Here is a 19,508-nt window from a genome sequence, read left to right as displayed (position 1 = left end):
GTCTTTGAGAGCAATGATTCTAATAGTAAGTACTATTGCTATGGTAGTAAGTAATGGTAAGTGTTATGGACTGTCCTCCCAAAATTCTTGTGTTGAAGCCCTAACCCCCAGAACTTCAGAATGATTCTATTTGGAGATAAGGCCTTTAAAGAGACAATTAAGTTAAAAACAGGTCAGTAGGATAAGCCCTAATCCAATCTGAATGGTGAGCTTACAAGAAAAGGAGATTAGACTCACAGAGAGATGACCACATGAAGAGGCCACAAGAGGGTGGCCACTTGCAAACCAAGGAGAGAGGCCTCACAGGAAACAAGTCTGCAGGTGCCCTGATCTTGGATCAATAGCCTCCACCAGTAAGAAAATAAGTTCCTGTTGTTTAAGCCACCCAGTCTGCAGTATTTTGTTATGGCAGCCTTGGCAAACTAGTACAGTAAATAGCTATTACTACTGAGAAGTACAACACGCTATGCTGGGAGATGCGTCACTGCGGGACTGGAGATGGAGCTGAGAGTCTCAGTGGGGAAATGCCTCTAAGTAAATATTTACACTGAAGCACTTCCAAAAGACCAGGAAGCTGGGCTACATTTAGCAGAGCTAATGCCTGCCACATGCCAGGCCCTGCGGCAGATGCTGCACTAGGTCCCGGGATATAAAATGTGCCGAGACCTTCCGCTGAAGTCCTCTGGCAGCAGACACGTTCCAGTGAGCAGGCAGTTCACGTGCTGTGGCTGCAGCAGTGATAACTGCAATTGACTGAGGAACTAACGTGCACCCAGAGGTTACTGTGTCCCAGAAGTGACCTACGCTCCTCACGCACTAAAACCCTATGAGACGACTATTATTCTCATTTTACAAAGAGGAAACTACAACACGGGGAAATTACGTCACCTGCTTTGGGTCCTACAAGCCAGTTAAGTGGTAAAGCCAGAATGAGAGCTCAGGTAACCCGGGGTGGGTCTTAAGTGCTCCATGGAACCCCGTGAGGCAGGTGCTCAGACACTGGGGGTGGTAAGCAGTTTTCACACCTGATGGACTTCACCACCCCACACAGAGCCCATGGCGTGCAGATGCTATTCTTAGCACTGTATAAGATGTTTTTGCCTTTTTGAAAATTTTATGTCCAAAAATGTTTAATGGAAAAAGGTTTAAATAAACTTATACAATGGTTTCATCACAGAAACCACCTAAGTTTTCCTAATTCTACTGGGAATAAAATCTTATAATTTCCTGAGTACTAAGATCACTGCTAAAAATACAAATGTTTTAAAACATCATTCGTCATAAACTTAATTCATTCTAACTATGCCACACAATATCACACTTAATCTGAACTCTAAAAGTACAAATAAATAAAAAATAAATAGCATCTAAAACTATCTTATCAATAAATACCACTTAACATGGTGAGTGAGAAATAGGTAAGAAAACCTCTAATATTCTCAAAATAACATTGATTTCTAATATTAAAATTTTACAATATAGCAAAAATAATAAATTCTAAATGTACACCCTAAGTATGACAGTTGAGTTGAAATTACTATAAAAGCATCAGTAAAATTATTCCAAAATTATTTGTTTTTTTTTAAGCTGTGGAAACTTTTCTTCAATTGAATTCTTGCAAATTAATTAAAGAAAAATTTAAAAAACCTGAGGAGCCTAGGTTAAAGCAGATGTAAGCTTTAACAGTAGCTGAACTACAAGGCGGCCCCTTGGTCCATTGATAGTCCACTGAAGAAGTCTGAACACCACTAAGCTAAAGGGATCATGACTCACAGGAAGCTCTGGAAATACACAGCAAGCCACTTAGAATACCGTGAGGATGAAGACATGCAATGCTCTTCGCTTCAGTAGAAATTCTCAGAGTTCTTTCCTTCTTCCCTCCCTTTTACAATTATTTACTAAACAAAAGACTATGTGTGAGAACTAGCACACACTGGTGAAGAAATGCATTCCAGTCAGGCAGAGTTAGGGACCACAAACAGAAAATAAGTTAACAAAAAATAAAAAGAAACTCCTTATAATTATAATTTATAATAAATGCTATGAAAGGAACAAACTGGGTGTAGATCGTAAGAGAATAATGGAGGTGAGTGTTGGAGAAACTGGACTTCTCAGACAATGGACTTCCATAATAAATGCAAGGTCTGAGCAGACTTGTCAGACAGATGGGATCCTTTTTCCTTTTGAATTTTTTTTTTTTTTTTTTGCGGTATGCGGACCTCTCACTGTTGTGGCCTCTCCCATTGCGGAGCACAGGCTCTGGACGTGCAGGCTCAGCGGCCATGGCTCACGGGCCCAGCCGCTCCACGGCATGTGGGATCTTCCCGGACCGGGGCACGAACCCACGTCCCCTGCATCGGCAGGCGGACTCTCAATCATTGCGCCATAAGGGAAGCCCTCCTTTTGAATTTTTATTACAGAAAAAATTTCAGAAGTAAATAGAATAGTAAAATAGAACAACCCCCATGTATCATCATCCACTCACAGCCTATCTCATTTTATCGATATTCATATCCACTCCTCCCACCCCACCCTGAATTATTTTGAAGTAAATCTCAGACATATGATTTCACCTATAAATATTTCAGTATATATTGCTAAAATATAGTCTCTCTTCTCTGACCGCAACAGGAAAAAATTAGTAGTTGACAACAATAAATTATCTGGAAAGCCTCACATATTTAAAAATTAAACAATATATTTCTAAATAATCCATGAATAAAAGAAAAAAAATCACAAAGAAAATGGAAATTATTTTGTACTAAATGATAATAATAATACAATGTGACAAAATTTGTGGAATGCAAGTAAAACACTACTTGGAGGCAAATTTATAGTTTTAATTGCTTATATTAGAAAAGAACTGTTTAAAAAAAAAACCAATGACCTAATGGTCCACCTTAAGAAGATAAAAAAGAGGGACTTCCCTGGTGGTCCAGTGGGTAAGAATCCACGCTCCCAATGCAGAGGGCCTGGGTTCGATCCCTGGTCAGGGAACTAGATCCCACATTCATGCCACAACTAAGAGTCTGCATGCCGCATCTGAGAAGTACGCATGCCACAACTATGAAGTCCGCATGTCGCAACTAAGAGTCTGCATGCCGCAGCTAAACATGCCACAGCGAAGATCCCACGTGCCGCCACTAAGACCTGGTACAGTCTAAATAAATAAATAAATATTTAAAAAAGGAAGAAGAAGATAAAAAAGAAATGCAGGCCAAAAGTAAATAGAAGAAATAATAAAGATAAGAGCAAAAATCAATGATACAGACAGAGAACACAAATTACCAAGTCCACAATGAAATAGGGACGCCACTATAGAAGCCACATTTGTGAAAAGATAATAAGAATATTATTATCAACTTTGTGTCAATAAATTCAGTAACAAACAAAATGAAAATATTACATAAAAAGTAGGACTTATCATACACAAGACCAAATATTAAATGTGAAGAGCTCTATATCTATTAAGGAAATAATATTGGTCGGTGAATTCTGTCCAACATTCAAGGAAGAATAACTGCCATTCATACAGAAACTCTGTCAGAATGCAAAGGATGAAGAAAGGCTGCCTAACTTGTTCTGTGAGGACAGCACAACTTCGATACCAAAGACAAAAACATTACAAGAACAATAATCATAGGCTAACATTCTTCAAAAGACCTACAGCTCCTCAGCAACACATTAGTAAATCAAATCAACTGATATATAACAAAGCAGGGATTATTTCAAAGCTGCAAAACTGGATAAATGTTAGAAAATTAATCAATGTAGTCTACCAATATAACAGAATAAGAGAAGAACTATATAGTCATTTCAGGACATGTAGAAAAAAAGCATCTGATAAAATTCATTACCATTTACAAAAAAATAGAAGGGAACTTCCTAAGCCTGTCTGATGGTATCTATAAAAAACTTATAGCTAGCATTTAACTTGATGGTGAAACACTGAAAACACTTTCCCCCAAGACTCGGAACAAGTAAGATGCCTGCTCTCACCACCATTCAACATCTTCTGAGAGGCTCTAGCCAATGCAAAAGAAAAAAATCAAAAGCATAAAGAGACAAAGAAGTAAAACTATTCCTATTCATAGATGACATAATTACTTATGTAGGAAATCCCAAAGACATCACCAAACCTACCAGTGAATTTAGAAATATAATTTATATAATATAAAATATTTTTTAAAATCAATTCTGAATACAGAAGCAAATACAGAAGCAAACAAGTGGAAAACAAAATTTAAAAAATAATCCCATGTATAATAATGTCAGAAAACATAAAATCCTTAGGAATGAATTTAACAAGCGTGTAAAGCCTCCACACTAAAAAACTATAAACATTGTTGGGAGAAATTTTTTAAAAACCTTAAAAAATGGAAAAGTATGTCTTTCTAAGCCATGAAAGAAAGACATACTTTCATGGCTTAGAAGTTTCAATATTATTAAGATTCAATTCTCCCTGAATTGATGCAAACCATAATGTTAGCAGGCATTTTTTTAGAAATAAAAATTACTAGCCAATTCAACAATGTACATGCTAATGCAAAGGACCTAAAAGAGCCCAAACAATCCTGCAATAAAAAATAAAGCTGGTGGCATTATACCACTTCACTTCAAGTCTTGCTGTATGTAAAGTAGAGTTATCTGGTATTGGCTGAGGATAGACAGAGCGATCAATGGAACAGAATAGAGCCCAGAAATAGTCCAACACTTACAGTCATTTAATTTTTTACAAAGATGCCAAAGGAATTCAATGGGAAAGAATCTTTTCAAACAACGATGCTACAATTGTACATTCACATGGGGTGAGGGGAGGAGATGCTCAAACATTACATCAGACTAAAACCACAAATGAAGTGAACAGATCACAGACTTAGAAGTAAAGCTAAAATTGTAAGCCTTTAGAAGAAAACAAAGGGAAACATCTTCACAATTAGTGAGTAGATAAAGATTTCTTCAGCCAGACACAGAAAACAACAGTCATAAAAGGAAAAAACTAGCAAATGAGACTTCATCAAAATTAACAATTTCTGCTCAGCTTAGGCTGAAGAACCACAATCAAGTAGGTTAAAAATAAGCTTTCATACTCCTATTGTGCTTAACTGCATTTACAGTTATCAACATAGATATAAAGCTAAGAATGTCTGTTCCTGAAATGAATGGAGTTTTGTTTGATTTTAAAACTTTCTGTTGAAGAATAATAAAGACAGAGGAAAGCACATGAACGTTAAGTGCACAGCTCAGTGAGTTTTCACATGGGAAACCCACATGACCAGACCCAGAGCAAAACCAAGAAACAGGACAGCATCCTGAAAGCTCCCCCTTGTCTCCCCTCTGGTCCCTCCCTGCCCCTCTGAAGGTCATTCCTATCATGATGACCAACATCACTGACCACAGTTCAACAGATTTTAATTCTTTAAAACCGACTAGAATATAGAGGATAGTAGATGCTGCAGAACTGACAGTTAATGTACAGATATCTTGCCTCAAGATACAAGAGTATAAGAATTTTATCAATGAAATGAAACATAATTTCCAATACAGCATACCTTTGGTTAAGAATGCCCTCCATCTCACTCCTATTCTTCCCTCATGGAGGTAATTCTTACATGTCCTCCAAAATCTGAAACCTTCCTTGATTCTCTGGTTTAGATACATACACCCTTTTCCCATTCTCTATTCCCTCCTACCATAGTGCTCGGCACACCATTCCTATTATTAGAAGAATTATAAGCCTTTCCTCATCAGTGTGCAAACACTTAAGGCCAGGGATCCTGACTTGCTCTATGTGTTCTATGTTTACTTCTTCTTGGTCTAGTTCCTGTCAACATGATACACAATAAATGACTTTTAGTTGAAAACCCAGTGGTATAGAATCTGTTAAACGAGTAATATTATTTAAATTAATACCTCCAGGTCACAACAGCCTATATCTGTGTAGACAGAGGGCTGAAAGCAATAAAAATAAAGATTATTACAATATATTTTCTAGAATATTCTGATTAAAGACAGAAAAGACAAGTTTGGACCCATAGTTTCACAATAGTAAAAGCTGAAGTAAAGTCTCAGAAAATACTCATTTTAAATGTAAGAATAATTATTTAATAATGCATTAACATGAAGAATATTTTTCTTCAGAATCAAAATGAGATTCTAATTACCATATGGCAATGGGATGCCTCCAAAAAGGGGGGGGGTATATAATTTTACTTATTCAAATGAACAGACAGATACAATGAAAATCAAATAACAATCTCATTTTAAGTTCATAAGTAATGACATTAATCTCATCTTATTAAAATAGAAATATTAATTTTATATGAATTAACATATAACATAATAAACACTTTTATTGCACTCAATGAAATAATAAGAATACTGGATCCTTAACTATTTAGTGACATTTTTTGGAAAAATATATAGTTACATAAACAACTGAGATTTACTTAACCCCAAATAAGTGAATTTACATAGAAATTTTTACTAGAACTATATGCCACCTTTACTTCTCTTTAAAAAACAAATATATTTTGCTATAGATAGTAGATATGAAAAATATTTCTCAACTTTCAATTAATGTGTATATGTGACAAATACAATTCAGAGACCTATATAGGGGACACCCATAAATCAGCTGACAATAATGATGATAAAAAGAGCTTCACTTACTGCTATTTCTCTACATGCCGACATAGAGATCCCGGTTCCTTCTATTTGTTTTAAAGCATAGTCTTTATCATCTTTCCTGTAAAAACAAAGTTATTTTAATATACAGATAAATCTAAATGTGTGTGCATTTTTAATAAAATAGAATAAAAATAAATATAAATCACATACACTTTGACACCTTTCACATATAATCACATAATTTCATATGGGAGAAACTTTAGGTAATCTATTCCAATCCCAAAACTTGATGAGGGAAGTTAGATTCCAAGGAATAAAAAGACTTGTCCAAGGCTCTATGGTTATTTGCAGAAGAGAAAGATTCAGAAATGAAGCTCCTGACTTCCAATAATAGGTTCTTTCTGCTCTAATATGTATACACTTCCTGTGTGTGTGTGTGTGTGTGTGTGTGTGTGTGTGTGTGCATCTGCGTGCATATATAAAACTTGGTCTCTTAAAGCCCATTTGGATATCAGGGTGTCAAAAAAATTAAGAAGTGAATGCATCATTCATAAAGTACAACATGGTTATGATTTAAAACATGTTATATAGTTCATATCCCCAAATAGCTTCAAAGGGATTCACTCGACATACGTTTACTGAGCACTTACTGTGTCTCCAGAACTGTGCTAAGTCCTGGGGATACAAGGGAATTCCTTCCTTTATGGAGCTTTCTGTGGCTACTGGTGGTGAGAGATAACTAACCCACCACAAGACAGTATGATAATGCTGTGACAGACCAAGTACGAACCGCAGAGCTACCCAAAAGTCACTCTTTTGCCTGGAGACCCATGCAAAGCCTTCTCAGAGGAAATCCCATCTCACTGAGGCCCGAATGGCAGTCCTCAGACATTCTGGACTCAGGATCCTTTTACTCTCTTAGATGTCACCGAGGACCCTGAAGAAGTTCTGTTTGTTCTATCAATATTAACCCTCTTAGAGTTGAAAAATGGGAACTCTTAAAAAACACAACCCACGAAAGCACATATCCATTACCCACCAGAGCAATGGCATCGTCACGTGTCACGTCACCTTTGAGAAAAACCCACTGTACACTCGCGAGAATCAGCGTGAAGAAAGGCATATAACACAGCACTGTTATGAAAACAGTGTTGACCTTGCAGACCCTCTCGAAGGATTTTGAGGACACCTAGAGCTTCCCAGATCACACTTTGAAAACTGTGCTGTGTGTGTGTGTTTGTGTGTGTGTGTGTGTTAAGAGGGGAACAAAGTGTGAAGGCACATGAGGTGAGGGAAAAGCACTTGAAGAACATACATTAAACAACGGGGAGATGAGGCTGGGGATACAGTTAGGAACCAGATCATAGAAGTCTTTTTATACTCCAAGAACAAGAGGAGACGCTCCGTTAACACTTTTTAAACAGGAGAATATCAATCCTCCTCTGCTTTGGCGGCCTTTTAAATGTTGGGGGGCAGTAAATAAAGACAGGAAACCGAGAGACCAGCTAAGTCCACAGTGTCCAAACTACTCAGGTGGGAGATGATGCTGGCTGCTGCCAAGGGGACAGCCTGGAGTGACGGAAGGCAGACCAGCAGCACAAAGGACAGAACCCTGGGGATGAGGAAGGAGATGGGGTCAGACATAATGACTCCTGCCCCAGGGAACAGGCCAACACAACATCATCCCCCGGAACAGGGAACACAGCAGGAGGAAAAGGTCCTAGGGAACAGGAAGATGATGGCTCCGCTGTGTGCAGGCTGAGTCTGGTACCTGTGAGACACCTACGTGGGGATGGCAAGCTGAATAAGCACGTCTAAAGCTCAAGAGAAAGCTGAAGATATCAGCGTATACATACCGTCAACCAAGCCAGGAGAGTACATGAGGGGAGACCAAAGAGCAGGACTGGTAAGAAAAAGGTTTTCAAAAAAGGGCAGAATGGTCAACAGTATCCAAAGCTGCCGAGAAGTCTAGTAAGGTGAGGAGTGAGCAGTGTCCACTGAATTTAGCAATGATGAAGTCACCAGGGGATACTGGACTAGGCAAAAATAGTCGCAGTGACGGACTGGCAGCCTATACTGCAGAAGGCTGGGGAATGAATGGGGCATAAGTCAACCGAGACAATAAAAGTAGGTGATTATTTGAAGGTGATAAAATAAGGCAGCAGCTGGAGTAATACACAAGGTTAAAGAATTTTTTTTAAGATATAAGAGACTTGATTATGTTAAGTACTGAAAGGAAGAACCCAGAGAAAAGGAGATGAGAGGGAAAAACGAGAAGAGCAAAGACTGAAATGCTGGGGGAGAGATTAGATTCTGAGCGAGAAGGAGAAACGTGTCTTCCATTGTTAACGGGAAGACAAAGGAGGGAGGAAAGGATAGATACAGGTGCAAAGAAGTTGGTTCAGAGGCAAAAAGCCAGGGGAGTTCTCATTTTGATGGCTTTCATTATTTTTCTGATGTTGGAAATGAGGTCAAATACTAAAAGTATTTGACCAGTCTTCCATCCTGGTGATGTAGGTTATTAGGCACAAGAAAGAGCAAGGGGCTTCCCTGGTGGCGCAGCGGTTGAGAGTCCACCTGACGATGCAGGGGACACGGGTTCATGCCCTGGTCCGGGAAGATCCCACGTGCCGCGGAGCGGCTGGGCCCGTGAGCCATGGCCGCTGAGCCTGCGCGTCCAGAGCCTGTGCTCCGCAACGGGAGAGGCCGCAACAGTGAGAGGCCCGCGTACCGCAAAAAAAAAAAAAAAAAAAACAAACTAAAAGTAAGGGCATCGTGATAGAGCCGGAGTTAAGGTTTGACTGAACAGATGAGTAACTCCTTATAAAATCAATAAGTTTAGTACTTCATCATTTTAAATTATCAATAAAGCTTATGTAACTTTATCTTTCCTTTTATAACATATTTACACCATATCCTTAGTTGTAAAAACAAATCACAATTACATTATTTTTCTGAAAAAAGATTTGTTTTACGACAATCAGATTTACAAGTACTTTCTAGTAAAGCACCATGGGCACACATTATATTAAAAATACACTAAGAATATCTGTACTTAATGTTCACCAGGTCTGAATGATTTCTGAAAGACTTAAAGGAGACATTAAAGAGGGTGACACAAAAATAAAATGAAATTGGGATCAGAATAAATCTATTAGAGATTAGACAGTTCATGTGCGTGGTACTGATTTAACCAGATGGTCAACCCAGGAGTGTAACAGGTTCTGTTATATCTACTGTTGAGGACAACTTCCTAGACTTGAGCCTTCTAAGGAGAGAGAGAGAGAGAGAGAGAGAGCGGTGGGGAAGGAAATAAATTAAACCAGAGACTAACTCACCTCCCTGACAACAGCCCCTGGACTTTCTCTTCATTAAAGACAGCCATGTGAAAATTTCTTCAAAATGAGCTAAAAAAAAATCTAATCTGCAATCAGTTCTCTCCCCCATCCCAAGTAGTTAATGTTTTATATTTTATAAAAGTAAGTTATCAGAAAGAAAGGTAAAATGGGAGAACATAAAAAACTTTGAAAAGATGTGTGAACTATACCGTGAAGGGTTGAAGGAAGATGAAAGAAAGCTTCAGAAAGAGTCTACTTAAGCAGAGATTCTTAAAACTTAAGAAGTCTGTCAGGAAAGGAAGGAGGGGCTGGGAAAAGAAATCAGTAGTTATATGAGGCATCCCAGGAAGGGGGAAAGCACGTACAAAAATACAGAAGCACAGACAGGATCTGGCATGCTCAGAGAATAGCAAAGACGGGCAGCAGCTTAAAATCATGGAAACACATGGACAGTCCTGAGGTGTGCCTACCTTAGAAACAGACAGAGGTAGGGTGGGAGGGGGACTTCCATGCCAGCTGTCTCCAAAGGGTGCAGAGTATGTATACTTCACTTCAAGGAGTGTACAAAACAAATGAGTATGACAAGAAAACATCACATTTAAAAATAAATAAACAAAGTTGAGAGAAAGTGTGTCACGTGAGAAGACCAAAAAGAAGAGGGTGCAGCCATGACGAACACTTGCCTTTAACAGATGGGAGGGGAAGTCAAATGGCTATAAAGGGAGGGAAGAGATATGGGAACATATGTATATGTATAGCTGATTCACTTTGTTATACAGCAGAAACTAACACACCATTGCAAAGCAATTATACTCCAATAAAGATGTAAAAAAAAAAAGTGGCTATAAAGGAGTGGTTAAAAAAAAATGAGTAGTGTTTTGGTAAAATAGAGTACTGAACACATATCAAACTTCACTCCCCTCCTAACACCCTACTAAAACTATGGCAAAGAAAAAATTTTAAAGACGTAAACCCATAAGGATGAAAAATGAGACAGAAGATAGCATAAAAATTTGGAAACTAGAATGTAAGTGGACAAACAGTAGAACAGCAGCTGATGACAAGGATCCAAGAAAACCAAATAAGAAGCTGACAGCGAAGAAAGCTGAGAACCAATTAGGTTTGCAGAGCCAGATCCTCCAAAGCAGAGACTCGAGAGGACAAGACCCATCTGGAAGCAGAACTGGCTGGGTAGAAGATAAACCGAAGAGAGAGCCTAGAAAACAGAGCAATAAAACAAAGCTAGAGAAACGTGAAATAAAACTAGGGAAATGAGAGAACCAGTCCCTGAAATCCAACACACAAATAATTAGGAGTTTCAGAAAAAAAGAACAGAGAAAAGAGAGGAAGAAAACTTACAAAGTAATTCAAGGAAACTCCCAAACTGAAGGACAGGATTTGTAAACCTGGAAGGGTTCAGTGAGTTCCTATCACAAATGAATTAAAACAGATGCACATCAAGACAATATTTAGGCATTTCAGAAAAGTGGAGACAAGCAGTAGATTTTACAACCTTCCAGTGAAGATGGGTAATGGGCCACTTAAAAAGGATATCATTCAGCCACGAGAAAGAAGGAAATCCTGCCATGTGTGGTAACATGGATCATGGGTAGACCTTGAAGGCATTATGCTAGGTGAGACAAGTCAGACAGAGAAGGACAAATACTGCATGCATATCACTTACATGTGCAGTCTCTCGTAAATACAGAAAGTAGAATAGTGGTTACCAGGGGCTGGGGGCTGGGGGACTGGGGAGATGTTGTTTAAGGGTAAAACTTGCAACTAGAAGACAAAAAATCCTGGAGCTCTAATCCCAGAGATCTACGCACAGCACAGTGATTATATACAATAATACCGTATTACAAACTTCAAAGTTGCTAAGAGACTATAAATTATTTCCATCACAGAAAAGAAATGATAATTATGTGACATAATAATTCTGGTTAACAAAATAATTTTCCAGAACTGTTCAACCTTATCACTGATGTAAACAACTATCTTCCCTTGCCAGATACTTAATCAGCTCTACATGCTCTCGGATTAGGTGTTTGGCTATTTTTGAAGCATCATTAGGGAAAGACTGTACTTGAACCCCCATGGAAATGACCTTGCCATATTCTGCAGTAAAACTCCTTGGATCCATACCTCTCAATTACAACAACACAACACTTCCTCGAGTCACTGGAAGACTGTCCAGGCAGAGACCCCAAACTGAGGATTGCTAAGAATCGTCCAGAAGATGGTCTTAGAATGAGAAAGCTTATACCCAAGACCTTTGGATCAAGCAGCATGAGAGAGAGAGCTTCCACCCCCAGGGCTTATGGAACAAAATCTAAATGGCCAGAACCAAAGTCGGTCAGGCTTTAATCTGCATGCTTTCCCCACCTCCCCCCACCGCCAGCTCTTCCCTTCCTCTCTGCTGCTTTAAATTTCTGAATTGTTAACAGATACTTGTTATCTCTAACAATGATACCTATAACACCGTTCTTTGCATCCCCAGTCACTCCTGGGGAGTCTCATACCTGGCTGCAATTTGCTCAGGATTTCACTAAAATATGCAAACAAGCCAACTGTTGAGATTGTAACTGCTTGCTTTTGGATGCAACTCAGCTCACTCTAGTTCTTGGGCAATTACACTCAACTACTAAGCAACTCTTTATTTTGTTTTGTTTTGTTTTTTATTTCTTTTTGGCCGAATTGGGTCTTTGTTGCTGCGCGCAGGCTTTCTCTAGTTGTGGCGAGCAGGGGCTACTCTTCAGTGCGCGGGCTCTAGGTGCGCGGGCTTCAGTAGTTGTGGTGCGCGGGCTTCGGCAGTGTGGCTTGAAGGCTCTAGAGCGCAGGCTCAGTAGTTACGGCACACGGGCTTAGCTGTTCCGCAGCATGTGGGATCTTCCTGGACCAGGGCTCGAACCCACGTCTCCTGCATTGCCAGGCGGATTCTTAACCACTGCACCACCAGGGAAGTCCATAAAATGGTAAACTAAAATAGTAAACGAGACAGACAGCCCCTCTGATGTCAAACCTAGGAAAGTTTCTGTCTACACCAAAACCATACTTGGGGCCTTGGCTCTTGGCTTTGCAGCAGACTACAAACTGTCCCTAATCTCTCAGCATCTGTCAGTGTTCTAGAGCTCAGATGGGATCTCCAGAGTGCTCTATGTGCACAGCCATTTTTGCTTTGCATGATTCAACAACTGACCTCACAACAACAAAAAGTAGTCACAAAGAACTGACTTCAGTCCAACAGTAGATGAGACGCTCTGAAGTCTCCTGATCAACAGAATTCCAGCACAGAGAAGATCTGGATTTCACAGAACAATGTCCTCAATGGCTGGATCTGGCCAAAAAGAGGAACTAAGAAAGCGAAAATAAACCCCACTGAAAATCAGATTGTGCTATCCCTAACAGATTAGTGGCAAGGCCAGTAGGAAAGGCAAACAGGAAATAAAGTTTTGCCCAAGGCCACACCAGAATGGCAAAATGACTAAAATGGCCCTTTTTTGAGTAATTACTGCTCTCTTACCAATGAGTCCCCAGCTCTGCTGCATTCCGCCTACCCCTGAACAGAATACTCAGGTACCCAATTACCAAACTGACCCCACCTCACAACAGTATCCAGTGCAGAGCTGGTCTACTTCCCAGTCTCTCCTTAGAATCATTCAGCCCAAACCTACCGACGAAGCCCCACTTGCTCTGGTTCCCAGGTGTGCACTTGCCCTTGCTGCAGCAGGCAAGTAAACCTTCCTACAGGTGCATTCCGGTGGCCTGTAACATTCATGATGCCCAATTACCTTACATGAAGTCACAATGCATTAAAGCAAATTGAAACAACAGTCCCTTTAGTTTACATTGGGTCAGCTCTCAGAGAACACATTCTAACTAGCCATGCTATACTTTGCTTAAAATTCCTTGTGGTAGTTAACATGTTTTGCTCTTTTGATCATTCTGACAAATGAAATCCACAAGTTAACTTGCTGGTTAATCACATAAGCTTATTTAAAAGATTATTAGACCTACTAATTCTTGATTTGGGGGCATTCCTGTGGTCGGCACGGCTATAGCCCCTGAGATACACCAGTGAGCAAGACAGACACAACAGGAGGTCTTTCACGTCTCTTGGCAACTCCAGAGGCCAAACTCCAAGAAGTTACAAAGCTTCTTGTAAACCTAGCTATGAATCTCTCTCCTCTGCATTATCTTGTGGGATTTAAGCTCCATTTGTTAGCTCTCATACTTCAAACACATCTTTACCTTGTTTGGAAAAAAAAGCTATGCAGAGCTTAAAAAGTATTTCTAACCTTGGAAACTAGAAAGAAACTCCTGGTCCTTTCTGTCTGTTTAGTTACAAGATTACAGTAACATGATCAGATATCACTAAATGTAGGGGGTTTCCATCAAAGACAACTACCAACCTATCTTTCTTAGATCACCTTCCCAGTGTCATTTTTCTGAACATAACTCTACAAAGAGTAAAGTTATATAATCAGGCATCCTGACTTCAAGAACTATATTTTGACACTGGTCATATAATCATTCTTTCTCTCCATAATATTCATGCTAGAAGAAATGAGCAACACTGAAAACAGAAATTAATGTGTAATATTTTCCTCCCTAGTAACTGGTCTTTCCTGCTATTTCGCATATCCGCCTAATTTATCTCTACTTGGCCCAAAACATTTTCTTCTTAAAAGTAGCATTACATCGGGCATGTGAATACACCTGAACATTTCTTAAATATTAACGTGTTGTACTCCAAGTATTATTGTGAATAAGTACTCAAGATTATTGTGCTATTAAGGTACCCTATAAATGTTTTTCCCTTAATCTGCCTTTTAAATTCATAAGAATGGGAGACTATTATAATGGAAGAAGAGAATGGGACAGAGATGAGAGGATGAAAAATAAAGAAAAACGTAGGGCCTTGTACAGACTGACAATGCCAGGATGCCATGTATCAAGCAGTATTTTCAACTCAATTCTATGTACAAAAAACAGCAAAAACAATCAGTTAAATGGAACTATCACTACTCAAGTACAAAAATAAAACTTCCTAAAGTTACAGGGAAAAAATTATGGTGGGAGGAGAGTTAAATTTGGCAAATGCCAAAGATATGTAAAATTTATGAAAATTTCAACAGAATTACATAGATATTTGACAATGTTCAATGCAATAAAATTAAGATCTGATTAGATTACACTTAAAAATCACACAACATCAGCACACACTAGTAGGATCAAGATTGGAGGCAAGCACATAGCACAGGGAGATCAGCTGGGTGGTTTGTGACTACCTAGAGGGGTGGGATAGGGAGGGTGGGAGGGATGGAGACGCAAGAGGGAAGAGATATGGGAACATATGTATATGTATAACTGATTCACTTTGTTATAAAGCAGAAACTAACACACCATTGTAAAGCAATTATACTCCAATAAAGGTGTTTAAAAAAAAAAGTTGAATCACTGTTATACACCTGAAACTAACATAATATTGTATATCAACTATATTTCAATTTTTTACAAAGTGTATTAACTCCATGCAGTTATACTTTATATTTGTTGAATACCATAATGAATAAGAATTGTCAACCTCAATCAGAATTAATCTCAAAATCCAAAAAAAAGAAAAAAAAAAGTTGGAGGCAAGAATGTTAATTAGGAAGCTATTGTCAATAATCCAAAAGTCAAATAACAAGTACCCAAACTATAAATTTTTCTATTTTCAATACATAAGTAAACAGCAGTGGAATTAAAGACTGATAAACTCAAGCCGGCTGCCTAAGAACAATCCCAGATACAGGTGCTGGGCTTCACAGGCAAGAAACCTGTCTCTTTCTCCCATTTCCTTCCAGCCCCGCCCCACCTCAATCACACATAAGGTAAAATTGGCCAGGGACTCACTGTAATTAGCTAAGGATGTAACATCTCACCAGAAACGAGATGGCTGCACAGAGTAAGAAAAGATGCAGTATATCTCCAAGTGGGCAGGGTTGGGGGGCATTGGCCGCCAGCCAGGGTCGGGTCAGATTAGAGAAGCTTAAGTCTTGCAGCAATATCAATAGTAATCTTTTGTATTTGGCACTTTCATACCATTCTGCAAAAAAATCGCTCTACTAGTACATTTATAAGCCCTGTGTTCTCCTAATTCCGGGAGCAAGGTCACCTGTGGGGAGGAAGCAGAGACATTTCCCAGGAGTGGGAAGCATACCTCTGCCCCCAACTTCCCCAAATACCAGGAAGTCTATTTCTCCACAAGTGGATATTCAACAAATGTGACTTCCAGACAGGGAGACAAGGAGTGGGACTCCCAGGAGATGATGACTGTGTAACAAGCACTTCCCACATACCAAGTACTACACTAAGCACTTAAGATAAATGCATGTTAAAGTCCATGCCTCACATTATCTGGAACAATTTACATAAAATGTGTTTTGCACGTATGTCGTTATGTATAGAGAGGATGCATACATGCTTTCTGTATAAATATTTATGCACGTACATAAATATATTTAAAATACATGTGTAAATGTGTGCACATGTCTACATATATATGTGTATACATATATACATGTATACTTACACATATATACAGAGAGATATATACAGATATACATCCAAATATACGTGTGTATATGTATACAAAGAGGAAGAAGAAAATACTTTTTTAGTATAGTTAAGTTACTAACTGGCCATAGTACTACTTTAACTCAAATAGACATGAGAATAATTATACAGGTGTTTCATGAAGAAAAAATGTACCATGGTTATTATATAGTTTACACAGCTATGACAGATTATCCCTTATACAGCAAGAGTTGTGTTTAATAATGACTCACAACAACTTACAATCATTATCCTATCTTACCTACGAGGACAGAGAATCCAAAGTCACAAGGCTAGAGAGCAGCAAACCTAGACCTCAAACACAGGCAGTCATTCCAGAAAACATCTCCCCACAAGGCTGTATCAGTTTGCTCTGAAAGTGTGGCTACCAACTCGTTTACAAATTGCTTCCATTTAAAATACTGTCAGGCAGCTTCACCACAGTGCAAATGAGTCACGTGTGAATGAACACACCTCCTCTATCGACATGAGCTAACAGACTATTTCGCTTGTCATTAAAACACACACACACACACACACACACACACACACACTCTCAAACTGCTCCTGTCCGTGTCTACCTAACAACTTATCTGGCAATGAGCAGATATAAGCTATCAAAAACTTTTCATTTAAAGCTGTTGTCATATATTCTATGAACAACAAAAAAATAGGTCTGATACCTTAAAAGGCCACCTGAACGTTCAAGTTTTATTTGTAGCATTCACATATCTATAATCTTTCAATTGTATAAAACTGAAAGAGAGCAAAGAGGTGAAAAAATTTTAATTGTGTATAAAACCTATGATTTAACAAATTAACATTCTGAGTGGTTTGAAGCCAAGAGAAAAGGCACAATAAGACTGCAGGAAAGGAGGGAAGTACCCATAATTATCAGAACTAGACTAATCCCAAAATGTAAAGGTAATTTCCCACTTTGGGAAAAAAACAGCTTGGAGCTTTTCACCATTGAGTATGATGTTAGCTGTGGGCTTGTTATATATGACTCTTATTATTTTGAGGTACTTTCCCTCTATACCCACTTTGTTGAGAGTTTTTATCATGAAAAAAAGGCTATATTTTGTCTAATGCTTTTTCTGCATCTATTAAGATGATCATATGATTTTTATCTTTCATTCTATTAACGTGGTGTATCATACTTACTGATTTGTGTATGATGAAGCATCTTTGCATGCCAGGGATATATTCCATTTGATCATGATGCATAAACCTTTTAATGTAATGCTGACTTGGGTTTGCAAATATTTTGTTGAAAATTTTTGCATCTATGTTCATCAAACATTGGACTGTAGTTTTCCTTTCTTGTAGTGGCCTTATCTAGCTTTAGTACCAGGGTATGTTGGCCTCAAAAAATAAATTTAGCAGTGATCCTCTTCTCTTCAATTTTTTGAAAGAGTCTGAGAAGAATTGGTGTTAATTCTTCTTTACATGTTTAGCAGAATTCCATAAGGAAACCATCTGGTCCTGGGCTTTTCTTTGTTGGGAGGTTTTCAATTACTGACTCAATCTCCTTACTCGTTTTGGCCTCTTCAGATTTTCTATTTCTTCATGATTCAGTCTTGGTAGGTTGTATGTTTCTAAGAATTCGTCCATTCTTCTAAGTTATCCAATTTGTTGGCTTGTAACTGTTCATAGTAGTCTCGTATGATCCTTTGTATTTCCATGGTACCATTTGTAATATCTCCTCTTTCATTTCTGACATTATTTGAATAATCTCATCTCTTTTTTTCCTTAGTCTAGCTAAAGGTTTGTCATTTTTGTTTATGTTTCAAAAAACAGCTCTTAGTTTCATTGACCTTTTCTATCGTCTTTCTAGTCTCTATTTCATTTATTTCTGCATTGATCTTGTATTTCCTTCTTTATGCTAACTTTGGGCTTAGTTTGTTCTTTTCCTAGTTCCTTGAGGTGTAAAGTGAAGTTGTTTATTTCAGATCTTTCTTGTTTCTTACTGTAGGTGTGTATCACTATAAACTTCCTTCATAGAGCTGTTTTTAATACATCCCATAAGTTTTGATATGTTGTATTTCCAGTTTTGTTTGTTTCAACGTATTTTCTTATCTCCTTTTCAGTTTCTTCTCTGACCCATTGGTTATTCAAGAGTGTGTTAATTTCCACATTCTGTGAATTCTGCGCGTTTCTTCCCGTTACTGATTTCTAGTTTCATACCACTGTGGTCAGCAAAGTCAGGTGATACGATTTCAATCTTCTTAAATTTGCTAAAACCTTTTTTTTTTTTGTAGTGAAGCAAGTAAAGTGTTTATTAGGAGGAAAAAGAGTACAATACCTGTGGATAGACACACAGGCAGGTTCAGAGAGGGAGTCACGCCCTTGTGGTAGTTGCTAATACCTGTTTTGTAGCTTAACATATGATCTATCCTGGAGAATGTTCCATGTGTGCTTGAGAAGAATGTATATTCTGCTGCTGTTTGATGGAATGTTTTATATATATATATATATATATATATGTCTGTTAGGTCCATTTGGTCTAAAGTATGGTTCAAGTCCAATCATTCCTTACTGATTTCTGCCTGGATGATCTAGTTATTGTTGAAAGTGGGTTACTGAAGTCCCTTACCATATTGTATCATATTTCCCCCTTTGTATCTGTTAGTTTACACTTAATATATTTGGGTACTCCAACGTTGGGGGGTATATATTTATGATTGTTATATTATTCTCTTGGTGAAATAATCCCTTTATCATTGGCGTTTAAAGAACCTCTTGCTACATGTTTCGAGTTAAAGTCTGTCTTATCTGACATAAGTATAGTTACTCCTGCTCTCTTTTGGTTTCCACTTGCACTGAGTATCTTTTTCCATCCTTTCACTTTTTTTTTTTTTTTTCAGTACGTGGGCCTCTCACTGTTGTGGCCTCTCCCGTTGCGGAGCACAGGCTCCGGATGCGCAGGCTCAGTGGCCA

At 38.4% G+C, this 19,508-nt stretch overlaps 1 protein-coding gene across 3 annotated transcripts in view; it reads right to left on the bottom strand.

Annotated features, from left to right (window-relative positions):
- Positions 1–19,508, bottom strand: part of CDK8 (cyclin dependent kinase 8) — a 99,730-nt gene that overhangs the window by 48,282 nt on the left and 31,940 nt on the right. For all 3 annotated transcript variants that reach the window (XM_082601945.1, XM_082601946.1, XM_082601947.1), the window contains exon 2: positions 6,673–6,748. In XM_082601945.1, coding sequence (XP_082458071.1) covers positions 6,673–6,748 — 76 coding nt within the window. The remainder of the gene's footprint in view (positions 1–6,672; positions 6,749–19,508) is intronic.

This window comes from Mesoplodon mirus, assembly GCF_964341445.2.
Source record: "Mesoplodon mirus genome assembly, chromosome: 17".
Taxonomy (NCBI): domain Eukaryota; kingdom Metazoa; phylum Chordata; class Mammalia; order Artiodactyla; family Ziphiidae; genus Mesoplodon; species Mesoplodon mirus.
Note: the sequence above shows the minus strand (reverse complement) of the source record. Positions and strands in the feature narration are given on the sequence as shown.